Source organism: Lepisma saccharinum, chromosome 3 (assembly GCF_977018435.1).
Source record: "Lepisma saccharinum chromosome 3, izLepSacc3.1, whole genome shotgun sequence".
Lineage (NCBI taxonomy): Eukaryota > Metazoa > Arthropoda > Insecta > Zygentoma > Lepismatidae > Lepisma > Lepisma saccharinum.
The window spans coordinates 132,614,075-132,632,686 of NC_139231.1; the positions used below are offsets into that span (position 1 = coordinate 132,614,075).

The 18,612-nt window shown below is 37.0% G+C and overlaps 1 protein-coding gene across 5 annotated transcripts in view; it reads right to left on the reverse strand.

Moving 5' to 3' along the window:
• Positions 1-4,424: 4,424 nt before the first annotated feature.
• LOC145985424 (glutamate [NMDA] receptor subunit 1-like) overlaps positions 4,425-18,612 on the reverse strand; it is an 81,760-nt gene continuing 67,572 nt past the window's right edge. For 2 of the 5 annotated variants that reach the window (XM_083119439.1, XM_083119435.1), the window contains exons 15-18: positions 12,570-12,727; positions 11,778-11,950; positions 10,736-10,989; positions 4,425-5,204 (exon numbers count right to left, since the gene is read on the reverse strand). In XM_083119439.1, coding sequence (XP_082975565.1) covers positions 4,947-5,204; positions 10,736-10,989; positions 11,778-11,950; positions 12,570-12,727 — 843 coding nt within the window. In that variant the 3' untranslated portion in view covers positions 4,425-4,946. Of the gene's footprint in view, positions 5,205-8,234; positions 8,515-10,735; positions 10,990-11,777; positions 11,951-12,569; positions 12,728-18,612 lie in introns of all 5 variants that reach the window. The other 3 variants (XM_083119436.1, XM_083119437.1, XM_083119438.1) reach the window with 3 other exon arrangements.

The window sequence follows — 18,612 nt, forward strand, 5'->3', positions numbered from 1 at the left end:
ATTATATTTGCGATCTTGTTTACGTGTTCATGAAGACAAATATTCGTTACTAGTTTTTGCTGGCAACGTACCCATAGATGAATCCTTCTGCTTTCGGTTGAACTCGGCTATTTTCGGGAATCACGCAAGCTCGGAAAGCACAGCTTTTTGTAGAAGCTTTGTGGACGGGTTCCACCAGAATTTCACGCTTCGCCATGTGACTCCTTCGGAGGCCTTATTTTCCCGCAGAACGGCTGCAAGCATTGAGGCTGGTGCTTGCTACAGAGCTGCTGGGGGAGTTTGCGGCCGCATTTTTTCCCGAAATCGAGTGCGATGGAAATTAAATACGGTTAGAACATTAAGTACATTAAATGATATTCGAATTATGCAAGCAGTGCTTGCATTGCTTGTACTATATCTTCGCCTCTGTTATTGTTACATATTTATGTACATATTTTGTACTTTGATATTACATAAAAATCCTGGGTCTAGTTATCAGCCAGGTTAATTCGATGTTAGCATCCAACGCTCCAAGAGCATACATTGCTCTCTCATCATCAGGGAATGTTGACAACTAAATGGTGAATGGACAGAAAGGTAAAGGAACTCGTAGCCGTTTCCTAGGAAAGCAAGAATCTCAACAGTGATGTGGGACTCCAGCTTACTCACGCATGGAACTCACTTCTCCATAAAACCATGACATCCACCATTAAAAGACCAGAATCCAGAATGAGCCAATCACAGGACAGAACCTGACCTCCGCTCCTTCACACTCACATATATAGCTTTATACTGGTCTCCATTGCAACATTTCCTGATGATGAGAGCAATCTATGTGCTCGAAACGTCGGACGCTAAGATTGGATTAACCTGGCTGATAACCCGAGAACACCTATTCGAATCACATCTCCGGGAAAGCTACAATTCCTATAAGTATCACCATATTCATTTAATCATAAAATCCATTTCAAAATACAACCCCTCGACTTGTCTCACTCATTTTGGTAAATTGGCAACTACAGGTTCTGCATCATCTTGCTAAAAAGTTTACAGACTGGCCCTCTTTATGCATACTATGAAGATGATGCAATGGGATGCTTTTTGAATCCATCTTCCATGTTGACAATTGTGGCGAAAACTTTTCTTTAATACAAAGTCTGGAACAAGTATTTATAAATTCTTAGCCATAGTCAAGTCATCAGTAGAGACCGGATTTCAAAGGAAATTGCTTTTTTTATTTTTCAACATGGATCATGTAATAAATGCCAACACTATTGATAATTATCTTCCACCAACAAGATTACATGGTTTTTAACTTCCTTTTTTTAAAACATTTTCTTTTCTGGTCCGCTTATTGACTAGTTTTTAGCTTACATTCCCTTTTTTAAAAAAAATCTTCAATTTTAAGAAACATCTTCCTTGGTCTCTCTATTGAGAAGATATAAAATATTTTGTACGACTGCATTTTCCCTGAACAAGACATTCAGCAACTGTCTATTTGGTGCAGCTTAGAGGAAAGAAAGAAAGAACAATCACCTTCTACATACCTTCCCTTCTAGAGTGTTGGGAGTACGTTGCAGCGTTTGCTGCAACAATGCAATCTGGGTTTAAGCAGTAAGTGGCACACCTGTCGAGTTGAAAGTGCACTTATCTGCTAGATTTAGACTTTTATTGTGAAGTGTTTTAGAATAGTTTTAACTGTACTGTTTGGCAGTGATGAGAGTATTGAGTGCCAGTGAAATGGCAAAGCCAGGTGCAAGTGGCAGCAAACTATGGAATGCCGGCGGTGGCATGCCCAAGGGGGGAGGGGTTGGTGGGGTCATAATCCCCTTTTTGGCCCAGTATTCCTAAAAAAGAACATCAAATGCAGGAGAATTTGGCAAAAGGAGGGCTGACTGCTAAGAAAGAGTATACGTAACCCCTCCCTTTCGAAAATCTTGGGCACGCCACTGGAAATGCGGCAAGCTGTTCCAAAGAACATTTCATTGAAACGGGTGGTAAGATTATTTGCTGTACTTTACCTTCAAAAAAAGGAAATGAAAAAGGACTATACTTTATTTTTGCACTCCATTAAAAATACTATTTTTAATGAGAGCACAATATATACCATTCATATAAAGAAAGAGATACATTAAATTTCTTGCATTTTTTTTACTTCACTTCATACAAAATTTAATGTATTCCTTTTTATATGTGAATGGCATATATTGTGCTTTTATTTAAAATGGTATTTTGAGTGGGGTGAAAAAATAAACTACAGTCCTTTTTCATTTCCTTTTTTGGCAATAATTTTACCTTTTATTGTCTTTTTTAGAGTAAAACTTTGCCCTTTAAAATCCAGTCTGTAGTTATTAGTTAATTTAAATAAATTAATTTTTGTAACATTAGGTTAATTGCAATGAGAACATCAAAGAATGATGGAAGGAAAGTGACAAGGATGTAGGAGGTGGGGATTATCTGTGGCCTTCGTTGAAGGTCTGACCATAGTTAGGTATTTCTACATACCATTAGCAACATAAATAGGCATCTTTTACACAGTCATTTCCTTAGCGTCTCATTGGCTGTTCTCTTCTGTCAGAGGAGATGGAGTAAAAGACAGTTCCAAAGGTTGCCAGTGCATTTGAGGGCACAAGAAAAGGGTCATCTGCATGACCTTCCACAACAGATTTTTATGGCCGAAGAAAGGACTGTGTAAAAATGACCAATAGGTTTGCTGTATTAATCAATGGCCCCCTGTGGTTTACATCTATCTCGATAAAATATGCTGACAACAACTGTCAACAAGAAATGAACTGTGCGAAAAAAAACAACAACATTAAACTGTAGGTACTAGTGCTAGAGATTTTGCCATATCTGGATCTGGAGACCTGGGATCATCAACTGCCTGCCGTGGAGATGTTCACTCGAAACAGCTTCTCTCATTTTCGGCATATTTATTCCCTTTATATCCACCTTTCTCAGAAATGAAGCAGATGCTCATTAGTATTAAGCAGTACATTTATGCTATGCTGGAGCTGGATTTACAACTTGAAATTTGCACTAAATAAACATGAAGATAAATAATTTTTACTTTGCCTAGCATGACACATCTAGTCACCTTGGTGGCAGAGCATGTTGTGCAATCCACTTTCAGGCACAATTTAAATTCGGTCGAAGTTGCATATTGTTATATTGAAAGAAGGTTCCCGGACCGTATTTAAATTCATCTGGAAAAAGGTTCCTGGACCAAATTGAAATGATTTAAATATGAAAAGGTTAAAAACTGTCTAGAACTCATTTACATTTGCTGAATTTCTCTCCCAGTCCGGGATTGAATTTATTTACAATTACAGACCAGGCTTGACCGATTAAAAGTTGCCTTCTAAAAATGTCCGGGAGTACATTTTACATTGGAATGTCACACTATGGTTGTACAAAACTTAGCACAGGGAATAAATCAAAACGCTGTTGTTCTCTCGTGGGCCAGATTCAAAAACTCCCTTGTCAAAGAGTTACTGTACATAACGCAATGGACTATATGGCATCACATTGAGTTCAAACAAACGCGATCCAGGAACCACAGCCAATAGGAGCCTTCGATGAGGTAACGTGAGGCTGCTGTGTTCCCAGCAGATATTACAACAAGGAACGGCAGTGCTGCTACAACCAAGTGAAGGAATGCGCGTGAGAGAATGGGGCTATATGGAGAGTGGTAACGTTACTGCAGCGTTTGCGTTTCGCCCATTTCTACCTTGTTAGATTCTCGAGAATGCCAGCACCTGGATTGGTCTTTCATGCTCACAAGTGGATAATTGTTTATCGTCAGGACCGTATTCGATCCAAGTTGCGTAATGTATCAATTCAATACGGATCTTGGACCCTATTTAAACTGATTCAGAAAAAAAGGTTCCTGGACCATATTTAAATTCATCCTGGAATAAAGGTTCCTGGACCGAATTGAAATACTTTAAACATAAAAAGGTTCTTTATGGTCCAGAACCCATTTACGCCTGCTGATTTTCTCTCCTGGACTGGAATTGAATTTATTTAAAATTCCTGGACCTTCAACAACCCTGCTTTCAATCTTCCTACTGAGGATTCTAGGTTTGAGTCCTGTTCTGGGCATGAGTGTCCCTTCTTCAGTTTCGTGTAACCCCCATTTCATCTTCAGCAGGCTTATGTTACTCTTTCATAGCTCCCCAATTTCCTCACGATGCTGGGTGGCCACCTGTCATACACAGGCCAAAATCTCAGGAGAAACGTTGTTACACTTCTACCCAGGAGACTCAAACTTGTGTGCGTCCTGTAGCCAGAGCACAATGCATGATACCTTAGACCACACAGCCACAGTACAGGACAAGTAAAATAAATACAAATACACAACATGCAGAAATATTTGGCAGAACAATAAAAGTAAAGGAAATATGAAATGATAATCAAGTGTCAGATTGAGCATTTATTGATTATATAATATTAAATCATTTATTTTCACTTATGAAATCCTTAACAGTCAATAGACTTTCCTTCCCATTCAAATGAAACATCATAGAGATCAATGCTACAATCAATAACAATATAAACTATTGCATTACTTTAATAATCTTTGTATCTTTGCAAGTCATAAACTTATCTGAAGCTCTGTATAGAATGTTAAAAATCATATAGTCTTAAATCTTGAGTATTAATATACAAATATTCTGTTGCAAGTAGTTTTCCTTTGCATTTTTTTTAAAGTACGATTTATAATACTGTGTTTACAAGACAGTTCAACCAGTTGGTTCTTTATTATTTGTCAAGAGGATGGTTCATACATGTTTAACATTACGTATAACATCAAAGTACCACTTAACAGCTATGAGATTATTTTTTTTGTTCACTGATCCATTAGATAAGCAACACTACATCATGGGTGGGAGATATCACACTTATTACTGTTGAAGATGCAGGTTTGGGAGGCTATGTGTGGGTTTCACGTCAGCTTGCTCCAACTACACTATCATATCTGGTGGGTCTAGTCCGTAAGCTGGGTTGCTCCGTGCAGTGGTTGAAACTCGAACTTCATCAGTGCGTGGGAGTGTGTAAGCTGTCCTCTGCCTAACGTCGCCAGCAGGCCAAGACGGTCCGGGGCTGTGCGACTCCAAATGTGGGAGGCCTTCCACAGATAAGCTTACTGGAGGAGGATCGTTGACACCGTTTGCTTTCAAGCGCCGTTGAGCTTCAATTGTGGCCCTCAGTGTTTTGCGCTTCTGAAATAAAGTCATGTATCCCTTTACTTTCTTATCGTATACATTCTTTTGTGACATTATCAGCAGTGACAATTTATGTATACAATGTTGTATCAGGTAATCCAGAAAGTAATATGCATTTGGTAATAAAAAGAACAAAGGAAGGTAGTTGAACAATAACTTTTTACTCTGAAAGTACATAACTTGAACTATTTTTCTACATTGACCATAGACAGACCATAGACCTGAAGACAAGGTTTTGTATACCCACACTTCTGTTGCTAGCCCGTTAGTGGAAGGATATGCATCCGAGGTCGCCCACTATGAGTCAGTTCTGCATGAGTTTTTGTACAAGTTGTATGGAAATTCTGGAAAGTCAAGGAATTTACTTTTATCTAGAAAAGTCATGGAAAGCCAGGGAAGTTTACTGTGTTTCTGGAAAAATCAACATTTTTGTAGTAGGAGATGTGCTGTAAGTAGGTTCTTGAACAAAGACAAAAAGAAAAACCAAAAATTACCTATTACTTACGTGAAATTTAGAAAATTTCGCACTTCCGCATTGCACAATTTAATGGTTAAATCCTATTAATTTCGAAGATCCACTGTCTTCATTCACAAAAGGGTATGGCGTTTGAAGCGGATATGGTACCACGTCACTGCATTGTTTGTTCCCGGGTGGCGATAGTTGCGATTTCTCCCGTTTAGCGGTGCTGGCGTGTGCATCCTGGTTTGCGTCGTCTGCTTCCTGTTGTCAGGTGGCATTATCAGGTGGTGGTTGGGGGGCTGAGCTGTGCTGCTCGGCATGGTGCAGTTCCTGTTCCCCGCGTGGCTGGAGGTGGGTCGAGTATGTGCACCGCATCTTTTCTTTTTCAGGTCGGGGATCTTTCTGAGGACAGGGTGTCAAGTCGGGTGTGCCTGTCCATTGTCCAGGTTCAGTGCTGGTTTCTGTTGGATGATAGCATGGGTTTCTTTGACAGTGTTTTCTATGACAGAGCCGGTTGGGTGAAGTATGGATATGGAGGAGATTGTGTGGTTAGTGGAGTGGAGGTTTTGAGAGAGGCCTGATTTTGATGTGTCATTTTTGGCATCTTTTACATGTTTGTTAATCCGTTCTTGGACGGTGCGGATGGTTCTGGCAATGTAGGTGTTGTGGCATTGGCATGTGGTCTTGTAGATGCCAGGGGATGCAAGTTTGGGTAGGTAGTATCTCTTGAAGTTGGGTAGTGCTCTTCCGATTTGGGATATAGGTTTGTGTGCCACTCGGATGTTGAAAGGTTTGAGGGCCTTGGCAAATTTGCCAGATGTGGTGGGGTGGTATGGAAAAGCGATCCATTTGGGTTTAGGATTTTGGTTCGGGTTATCCCGAATAGGATTTAACCATTAAATTGTGCAAATTTTCTAAATTTCACGTAAGTAATCTTAAACCACGTTTTCCACATCCATCATGAAAAATTACCCAGTTGATATCCCAAGAAAACCTCTTCATCATTTGCCACCAGGAAAGCTTTAAGAATTATTTGAAGAAATTTTAATTTGGTTGTGGGCAAACTATATTTCAAGTAAGTCTTGAAGTTTCCTGGTGACGAATGATGAAAAGATTCTCTCGGACTATCGATCAGGTGAGTTGTGGAAAGGATTCTAAGCTTTCGAGAGCTAACATCACTCTTCTTCTTTTCATCTAACTATATTTCAGTTTAAATACTGAATAGTACCAGTAGTTATAGTAGAAATTGCATATTAAGTACTTTAGGAAAAGGGGTCATGTTCCAGGTATTGTTATGTTCAGATTTATTCATCATGACAATTGTGGTAATACACAATGCTAAAATGTACATGAACACAGACCTCGATTTTACATTCTTCAGTGGATGTATGTGAAAAAATTAAAATGCAGGAAAATGTGATATCTGGGAAAATTTGATATTTTGTTTTATTGGGACTATGAATGTAAAAGTGGATTTAAAGTAATGTTACACAATTCTTATAGCCTTTTTTCCTCAATAATTTACGTGTGATAATCTGTTAATCTCTTACTTTACTGTAGGAGAATAAAACTCAAGAGAACTCCAAAATAATATTTCCTTTTATTAAATGGAATTAAGTTTTTTCAGTCCTCCGTGGCCATGTGGTCTAAGGCACTGTGCTTTGAGCTCCAACTGCGGGACGGCATGGGTTCGAGTTTGCCTGGGGTCAGTCTCTGGGTTCTCAGCCTATGTATAGGACCGGTGGCAACCCACCATCGTGAGGAAATTGGGTAGCTACGAGTGAGTAGCATAACCCGTTCTCAGAAATCTCTTATAACAGCTGGGGGTTCAATGTGCTGATGCCACATCACCCCAGTACTAGTTGAAGATCTCCACACCTCAATGTTGGATTGTGGGAGGGAGACTGGCAGTCGGGAGATCGGCCTAGGCCCTTCAAGGGTTGTCGAGCCATGGGTTATTATTATTGTTTTAAGTTTTTTTCAGAATGTCATTCATTTTTCAAAGTATGAACACATCTAGGTCAGTTCTTTTAAAAAAGGGGAATGCATTCAAGCTCTACATACTCTGTCTGAGGTACCTGGATTAAAGATTTAAAAAATGGGTTAATATCATTGTTGACGCACTTGATCTAATGTATATAATCAATATGCTAACATCATATACAGTACGTAGGTTGAAATTTTACAAATACAAAACATTTTATGCCATTTGGGCCATAATCCTTCATGAAACTTATACCGTAGCAGTCTTTCTTTCAAGATCATCTGAAGTTTTCGTTTATTCTTCTTTCATACTTTCATTCTTTTATATTTTACCATCATTCAATAATATATTTTTTTAAAAAATATATATTTATTTAACAAAACATCCATGCACTTATATGCCTTCAAGCTTATGTTGATTTAATTGCATTGTTATTTATTTCTTAAGAAAGAGTAGTGGAGAGAGAGACAGAGGGAACATGTTGTTCTGTTAGTATTTGAGAAATGTTAGCTTCAATCACCAAACAAACAAAAGCTGATGTTATAGCTTGTTAGTAAATTCTAGTTCAACCAATGGTAATCACCAATTTAATGAACTTGGAAAAATCAGCTTCTGTTCCCTTGTCGTTTGTTTGGTGTGGACAGGCATATTACAGCATCTGAACGGAAAATCTTCGGTTCTTCGTCTTCACTTGAATCTTCTTGTACTAGAACAGGTTGGGAAGAAGTAGGATATTGGCCCAACTTATGAGAAGAATTTTTAGGCGAAGTTTTGGGATAGTAGAGGCCTGAATCTTCATCACGTGATTGGTCCACACATGGGTGCATACAGATGCTTGATTCCCTACTTGTTGTATGATTTAGCTGCTTGTTCGAGAAAAAGATGTAAGCCTCAAGAATATGAAACTAAAATATTCATCATAGTTATTTACATGTAATTTATACAAATAACAGTACTTCATAAATAGTTAAAATTAAAACATATAATTCACAAATAAATTATGTTCATGATTTATTATGTAACCATCACAAACATCGTTAACTAAGTTATGAAGTTTGTTTTGAATCATAATGAACCAAAAATAACCTTGCATCATTAAACTTAACAAAGTCACAGAATTAGTCTGAATTCTTGATTCCATCTAAGTCCCACTCAAGGATGAAAAAGGCTTCTTAGAGAGACTTTAGGACCTTAATTTATATCTGCGACGTAATTTTGTTACCCTTTAACCATGTTTAACCCTTTCGGGGTGGGCCTATAGATGTCAGAAGTAACTCAAGGACGGATGACGAATATTTCGTCAAACAAATATTTTGGTAATAAAAGTTTAATAAACAGGAAACCGAATTAGAAAAACACACGGAATCTTTTTGGGTTTAATCTCCAAGCTTTCACCTCACATCTGCCGTCATCGCTGAGTAGACCCTGACGTCATTCTCGTGTCGCCAGGCTGATTGTTGTGCTGTCGTATTCGTCTTTATATAACTTGGGGCAATCAGCGACCAGTGACGGTTTGCCCTGATCGATGGGCGCATTTCTGATGACGTCTCTGCAGCCAGATGTAATGAAAATTCTCCTTGATTTTGAGTTTTTTTTCTTTTTTTATTAAACTAACTATTTGTATTATCATTTTGATAGTATGTATTCACCTTTATATAACTTGGAGCAATCAGCAACTGGTGGCAGTTTGCCCAGATCGATGGGTGCTAGCGGATGGGCTTGATTTTGAGTTCTTTCTTTTTTTTATGAAATTTACTATTTGTACTATCGTATTCGAATTTATATAACTTGGAGGGACCAGTGGCGGTTTGCCCTGATCGATGGGCGCATTTCTGATGGAGTTTCCGGTCAGTTGTGATAAACATTCTCCTTGACCTTGAGTTTTCTTCTTCTTCTTTTTAAAAAAAATTACTATTTGTATTATCGTTTTGATACTATGTATTCGCCATTACATAACTTGGGGCAATCAGCGACAAGTGGTGGTTTGCCCAGATCGATGAGTGCTACCAGATGGGAGCTAGCCAAACTTTGAAAGAAAGGGAAAAAAAATTGAAATTCCTCTGTTTGTTGCTTCCAAAAATTGGTACACATCAACATGTTTACCTTACCGAACAAAAGCCTTGGACATTCTGAATAAAACGAGCCCTCATTGGCATTTATCGTGTTATTACAACTTTTTTAAAAAAACATTTTCCAACATGTTACATTTTGCTTAAAATGAGCCCCGTCCTTGGGGAATTTCCATGGATGACGAATATTTCGTCATCCACCTCGAAAGGGTTAAACCAACAGTTTCATAATACGTATTTTATGTATGAATGGAATTCAAATATTAATATTAGAAAATGGAAGATATTACAACCCAGCATCATAGCTACTACAGGACAGAGGTCTTTTGCAATATAATATAAGTAAATAAGGCAAATAATTTTAAAGAGAGGCTATTATTGGAACTTATCTGGACATTTACATGTTTGAAATGAAATGGCAATGGAAACAAAAAAACTTCTCAGATTAGAAGAAGGGAAGCCTACAAAAATGTTTCTAAATCTATTTTTTGCATTGTTTCTAGTACATTGAAGCAAGTGAGCTTGTGGGATTTTCTATTCTACATTCATCTGTAATCAAGTACAATAATTCTCAGAGTAATCATGTGACATACTCATGATGATGAATCCAGTAGTAGCTCCTCACTCCAAGTAGGACATACGAAGTTTCAATGGAAACAATTGCATAATGTTTTCATTTGCCGCACAGAGAAAAGAAACCACCCTAAACATGTACACTATACACGTTAATGTACTGTGATGTTTCATTTCACTTTGAGATACTTCGAGCTACAAAAAGCAAGTAAAAATGTATATAGAAGCCTGAAGAAGAAGACGCAATTGAAGAAGATTTTTAAATCTCCTCTACGGTTAACTTAAATTCTGAGCATCCGAATATGGTATTTAGTAATGCACTTTGACTTATTTGGAACATAAATCATTAGAACTAAAAATATTTAATTAAAAAAATGCTATGATAAAAGTTCTTGTTATCATCTACAGTTAAAATTTCTAGTAATGAAAGCATTTACATTACCTCAATGATTCCTCTCCATTTGTCGGCTGCATGTCGAGCTAACTCCATTCTCTTTTGTTTACGTATCTGATGCTTCTTGTACGCCATTTCAATTATTATTAAGCCTATACCACAAACAATGCCTGCCGCTACCAAAATAAAGACTCCTGCCATGTTTTTCAATCCGAGTGTGTTCGGTGTTTTATCGTTTTCTTCGCAATGCTGGATGTTGCCTTGCAAAATCCACTTTGTATCTAACTCTTCCATTACACCACCTGAAATAAAATAAGTTTTTGTATTAATTTTTAACATTGATATGATAACTTCTAGAGTAAAAAAAAAATATATGTCATATGCTGCCATGTACATTCAGATCACCTTTTTGAAAATGCATGCATGGCATGAGCACTAACTGTATAAAATCTCTTTCAGTGCTTTCTTAATGTAAAAATATTAGAATTGTATTTATACAGTTACAATGTGTTCTTTACAGTGCAATCTGCATCTAATATCTTCTCATATGTTTTTTTATTCTCCTTGAACTAAACACAATGAAGCTGTCAATATTGTAATTTAATCACTGATACCGGCAGTTACCTTTCGGGAGTCTGGAAATCCTGTGGACCATTTTAAATGCCATATGACACTTTGCAGTCTAAATATCGTAATAATTATGCAAAAGTTCATTATTTTTAAAAAATTTTGCAAACAAGATTGTAGTGAGGAATTGATTTTGTGATTAAATTATTATTTCATGCAAAATTAGAAATCTTTGAAAGCAAAACTCTGGTAAATTGGTATAGCATAGTTCCACTAATAAATATGTATTAAAATTAATAAATATTCTGAAGAAATTTGAATTCTTATAATTATCAAGTATTGGCATCGGCATTGGTGGGAATCTATAAGAGTAATGGTTGAAAGTGGTACCAACTCGGCCCTACTAGAAAGTAAGAAACTTGTTGGTATATGATTTTATAGTTATATACAATTTCTTCACAGTTGCTTAGTTTTTGTTGTGCAGTTTCAAAATTTTAATAATGAATATACATTTTCTCCTTACTTTCATGGAAGTCTAGAATGGCAAGAGTAACATCATCTGCCCATGGTGATCCCTTCTGAAGACCAATCCCATACCCTGAACGTCCAAAGAGCTCTCCTGCAGTTACAAGCTCACAGTCTTGAGCTGCTTCATATTCCAATCTTGAGCTGTCCCATATAAATGCTGTGAGCTTCCTGTGGAATAAAGAAAATTGTGTGAGAGACAAATGAAATATTGTAGCATTGAAATATAAAAGCCACCAGCAAAAAAAAAATATGTACAAGATGTGTGTTGATTAAAAAACACAAAGCAGATTAAACACAACACAGACAGACACTACCATAGGGCTGGTATTTTGCCTGTGTCACATAAAAAACAGACAAATGAGACATTTTGCATGTAAAACGTCCATTTTTCTGCTCGTTAATATCAGGACTCTTTTTGTAATCAGCTTACGTGGTACTTGTCTCATTTCCATTACACTTTCATCTCCTTAGTATCATGAATTAAAGAGAGAGTTGTATCTTTTATCACTAAAGAGGTTACGAAAAGCCTTCTAACTTAAGCACAATGTGATTGGCATTAAAGACAAATCTGCAGTTACTCTGCTCTTTCATGGTTTGTTTTACATTTCCAAAGGATTACAAAATTTTTACCCACGTATTCCAGATATGTAGGGAGAGAAGCATGTAAATATTGTGTTATATCATTTAAGTAATCTTATACAAAGAAGAGAATGGAATGCACATATTTCAAGATTCACTGAAAAATCACTATAAAGACTAGCAACATAAATAAGGAATGTTCCATTACCCATCTTTGACATCTTGAATTGCCTTCTCTGCAGAATCATAACTATTTGCTTCCATCACCCGATACATGTTTGACAGCTCCACCTGTCTTCTGAAGTACATGTATACTGCCGAACCTTTCACTGTAGCATAGGTCATATTTTCAATTGTGTTCCTCAACTGCAATCAGATGTTTAGGCAAGAATCAGTAAATATTTAGAAAGGAACGTTAATGACATTAATTGCATTCTTGATTGTAAAATTATTATTATTAGATCTTAAACAATACCACTGGCATACGCAAATTTTTTTTGGGGGGGAGGGGCTGGGATTGTAAATTTGGATAGTGCATAGGAAGCTACGTTCTAGGGGGTGAAAATGTTCCATATATTTGGAGCTTTTCACTCTATCAAAATTGTACTCGAAGAAAAAATGGCTATGGGGGGTTCATTTAAAGGGGGGGATGCATTTACCTCTTTAATTTTTTGTATGAGTTCTTATCGCTTTTTCGTTTGAAATTTTTCATTAGCTCCCCCTTGCATATGCCAGTGGCCAATACCACTTTAATCTGATGCCAATACTCTTACCGATTCCTGCTGATAGCAATGCCAATACTTAAAAACTGAAAAGAAAAAAAAATTAAAGTTGTTAAAATTTATAACTAATAAAATGTAATTGGAACTAAGTAACTTGCAAATTATTAAATAAAAACACAAGTTTTACTTACATGTTGTTTAAATGACAGGCAACTGCTTAAAAGGATAAAACTCAAAATGTTAAAAAACAACCAATAAGATGATATTAAAAAGGTAAGAAACAGACCGATAAGTGTTTTTTTACCTTTTTAATATGATCTTAGTGGATAACCCTGAAGAAAAACCTGGTAACTGATTCGAAACATTGTCTTTACGAAGGAACCTTTTAAACCACACATAAATAAAACTTGTGCCCACCTGATTGCCCACCCAAACAAATTCAAGATGCAATTGCTTACGAAAATATGAATGCTTCAATAAGAAAAAGTAATTTATTGTCTTGACTCCGAGCACATTTTTCTTATGAATATTTTACACACTATAAAGTGTCACAAGTTATCTTAGAAGTTTCGCTCATTCACTGTGTTTGGATTTACGTTGCTTTACTGCATAAGAAAAGAAAATCGGTAGAAAATATGTTAATGAATAATACCTGTCAAATTTATCTCTTATAAAATTTGAAACATGATCGAGTTAATACTTCTGTGGCTAGAAGTAGTGCAATATCTGGCTATAGCCAAAGTACACATATTTAGAGATGGAGAGTACAAAATCATACAGAATGGAACAAATATTTTAAAACAACCGAACACATAAATAAAAACACTGTACTTCCATATGTCATACCATATGGAAGTACAAGAGAACTTCAAGGCTTCCTTATCTAAGCATTTTGGGTAATGGATGTTTTTTATTTCGATAGTATGATAATAATCAGAGGGTAACAACTTCATATAAACATTTGGGGAAAGCGGCAAGATTGAGAACAATATATTTTTAAATATAAAATGTACATAGCCTACTGCTTGAAGAATTTGGAGGGCAGAAAGTGCTTTCCTCCTCCCTGAAGTCGACGCTTATGATGATGTGATAATTGTAAATAAATGAAACTTTTTCCAAAATTTTTAAAGCGTGATGAGCAAGAGAAGAATTGCTACGTAGCTATAATGATCAAATGTGATGAATTTTTTGGTCTAAAATAATTTCCACAATATAATATGTAAAAGTATTTGTTTTCCCAAACACTATTCATATTTCTATTGAACCCTTTCGAGCATCTCTTTTCCTGCATTGGCCACATGAAGATTTATTTCAGTAAGTGATCGCTTCTGTAATTGCATCGATTTTTCAGTATTCATTTTGTGCTAATTCCTTTATTTTTACAATTTTTCAGTAATATCTTGTGTGAAAATTCTCGTTTTTTATCCTGGGAAAGTTCAATGCAGAACGAACAAAAATGGTACATTCCTTGTGTATTACAAAATTCACAATTTGACATTAATTAAATGCAAAGATTCATATGCATTTATCAACTTATAAAACTCCTGTGAGCCAAGTAAAAGGATCATTCATTAACCCTCATCCAGGAAGCAGAACTTTTTCTAGTTAAAATTTCACAATATTAAAACTGCATATTCAAGATCATTAATTTGAATTATGGAGAAAAGAAAGAAATAATCTTCACTGTTTTCGATGTTTACATACCTTCTGTCACCATTTTTGAATGTATATTGTACACATAGCAGGTGTCTTGTATCGAAAGTAGAAACAGGGTATTTTGTTTTGTAAAGGACATTAATAGTGGCAAACAATAGAGGACAGTTAAAACTTGTGTAACTGTAAAAAGTCGAATTTTGGCATAACTAAAATAACATTTGAGTTTTTTGAGTTTTTGTTTTAAGTAATGGGAACTGGACCTACAGTTTAAAGTGGAATCCGGATTACTATGTGCCTCCACCGGGTATGCAAAATTACGTTCCAAATATTTTTGCTTCTAAGTGGCTTCGCTCCATGCAGGGCGAAGCTTTGACCCTCTCGTAGGGGCAGCGCTGGTTTCACAAATATAAATACTTCTTCTAACCTAATAACTTCACTGCCTTTTGCATTTGTAAATAATTTCTTCCATAAGTTTCATAACTTGTACGTTCACCTAATAAAGTACGGAGTGAGCAAAAGGTAACTGTGCACCTACACTACGCTTCATTACGCAGAGAAAATCTTCCCTTTCTTGATGTTTGTTGGTACATAAGGGCATGGACAGTTGGTTAGTAAGACACTTATTTTTGTCAGGCACTCATTGTTGTTGGTCACCCATTGTTGTCAGTCACCCATTGTTGTAAGTCACTCAATGTTGATTCTTCAGTTGTTTCTTCGGAGCGTGATCTTGCAATGTGCGGAACTGCATTAGCAATGGTTTTGTTACTCGAACAAGTCTTTCAAAATGGAGGTAAATATACGGAAGAAGTGTGAAATAAGTTTATGGAAAGGTTTCTTGATATAGATCCACCACATTGTAATGTAGGGTGGCGGTTGATTGATAAATTTCGCAGAACAGGATCAGTGAAGAATGCGCCGAAATCAGGTAGGTCGCGAGTTCTAACAGAGGACAAATTACAGGATATTTTGATTAGAATAGAGCAAAGCCCAAAGAAGTCAATTCGTAAATTGTTACAGCAAGTGAGTGTGTCGTATGGCAGCGCAAGAACCGCACTGAAAAAGCACTTACATTTACACTCCTACAAAATAACAGTAGTGCAAAATCTGCAAGAAAGAGACCACAAAAAGCGTGTTGAGTATTGCCAGTGGTTCAGAGACTAACCATTGCTAATGCAGTTACGCTGTTTGCAAGATCACGCTCCGAAGAAACAACAATGAGTGACTGACAACAATGGGTGTCTTACTAACCAACTGTCCATGTCCTTATGCACCAATAAACATCAAGAAAGGAAAGTTTTTCTCTGCATAATGAAGCATAGTGTAGGTGCACAGTTACCTTTTGCTCACCCAGTAGTAGGCTATGTGGATAATTCCTTCTTAACTTGAAGGGATAAGGCAATATATCCACTACACAAAGTGGAGTACACAGCGGTCAGTTGAAAGCATGGTCAGGCATATGCAGTGAAAGGAAGGGGGACCAAAATAAGAGAGAAGTAGGGACATATCAAGCAAGACTGACTCAGGAAAGGCAGAAGAAACGATAGAGAGGAGAAAACCCTGAGCAGATCTTTGAGGGTCAAGATAGGCACATAGCCAGTGGGAGGGCTAAGGGGGGCTGAAGCCTTCTCCTGAAATCCTAGAAATATCTAATTTAAATAGTATATAGTGGAAATTAATTTTACTTCGTTAGCAGGATTAAACATCTTGTGTAATAAGTTGTAATATAGTGAGAAATTCATCTTCAGGGTTTGTATCCTCCCAACTTTTTCGATTTTAGATGGCTGCTTCTAATGAAGGATGAGCCCCCCTCCCCTTCAAAATAAAATCCTGGCTATGAGCCTGGACTAGGATCTGCCCAGAGTTTTTTTCAATTGATGACTGCATCTAGTCCCTTCACCACCTTTTTCTAGAGTGGAGTGATTAGAGAGAATTCAGATGAGAAATTTGATTAGAATAATTTATGAAAGGATTCTGCGCAAGGAAATGTGTGTGTGTGTGAGAAAGAGAGAAAGGGGGGGGCACAAGCAGAGGAAAAAGGTAAATAAAGGATAAATAAGAAAATGTACACCAGCCACAGTGGCTCAGTCGGTAACATGCCTAACTACCATGCTAATGGTCCTAGGTTCGATCCCCGGCCAGTTCAAATCTGGGAACTTTTCTAACATTGGAAGCAGCCCTCGCGTTGAATGACATGGGTACCTGGGGGAAACCCTGGGGGATAAAAATGGTCAGGTGCATGATACCCACACCCCCTATACGCCTTCATGGCATGGTGCTAAGCACAGGGGAGCACTTTACCTTTTTTTTATGTACACCAGCAAAAAATGTGGACAGAAATACAAACGATGTCAGGGGAGAAGGGGGGGAGGAGAGAGAGAGAGAGAGAGAGAGAGAGAATTCATGTTTGTGAAATTCATCTATACTTTGTATCTGCCCAACCTAATTTATCAATATATGGATCCTGCCACCCTGTCAAAATTTTCTGGCGCCGCCCAAAATCCTTTTCTGACCACATTGCAGTTACCAAAGTAATGAAAATGCATTTTGCATAATTTCCAGGATATTTAGACTCCTCAAAAGTGCTATGTTACTATCACTTGATTTCTGCACTCTTTAAAAGCATCAGCCAGTGATTAAATTTTGAATTGATACTTGTGTAGGCCAATACTGAAACGTCAGCATCAGTATTGCTTCAGTCTTAGTTATATTATACAAATAAACAGGTGTCTACTTTCCTTCCAAGGGCTAAGTATGCATACATGGTTATAGAATTTCAAAACTGAATTTAAAAAAGTCTCAAATTACATGCCATTAGCGATGTAACAGATTAATCAGCACTCTATCACTATCAGCCGATATAAGCAGTGGCGTGCGGTGCTAAATCAGGCAGGGGAACAGGTGACCTGCACTTGCCCCCCCCCCCCCCCCCACCTCCCATGCCTGTCGTAATATAATGCAGTAGACCAAGTAAAATTCAACCCTTACTGAAATGAACTAAATAAATATACGATACATATGTTACAAATTGTCAGAAGTGACATACATGAAGCACGTTAAAATTATGACAATAACATTGTTAAAGCAAATATAATATAATGTAAAGAAAACATTAAAAACAAAATTGTTGATGCACAACAAAGAAAAAAATAATGAAAGCAATATATGAGTGATCAGAGGAAATAAATGTTTGGTCGAATCCTGTTTCATCTCTCTATTTGTAGATTACGTTGACAATTTTTTTTTTTTTTTTTTTTTGTAGAGTTGAGCATTCTTGTAATTCAACGTCCTCAATGTAATAATGGCAATCAGATGGCAGAGTTTTTTCATGACGTCCGCTAGATTTGTAGAAATTGTGACAAAACCCGAACTGTTCCGAACTCCCTTCTCAGGAACAAACAAGGACAACAATAATTTGCCACTGAAAGAGTATCCAGTTAATCATTTACAGAGTTGTTGTAACTTGTTTGAAAATGATTTGTGTACGATTTCGTTTTAGTTTTTAATTCAGTTAGGATAGGTGTTGGTTTGCTGTTTTTTCTGTAAAGTTCAATGAACTGAAAGCTTTCGTCTTCGTCTTCAGCTGGTCGATCATACAACATTTGCAACCCTATGCTCGCAACATTCGCTTTCTTGTCCTGCCGCTGCGTGCATCTTGGGCCTTGGCTTGGGGCTGGTGGAACAGATGGATGCGAGCTGTTCCCTCGGAAGCTATTTCGCAGCGTTTAGCCAAAGCATTTAGCAGACGCTTAGACTATAGAACATTTTTCCAGTTAATTATGAATGACAGACGCAATTTTGCAATGAAATTAGGATAATATGGACTTAATACACTCAAAACTATCACTACGATGCAATTAAACTTTAGCACATAGC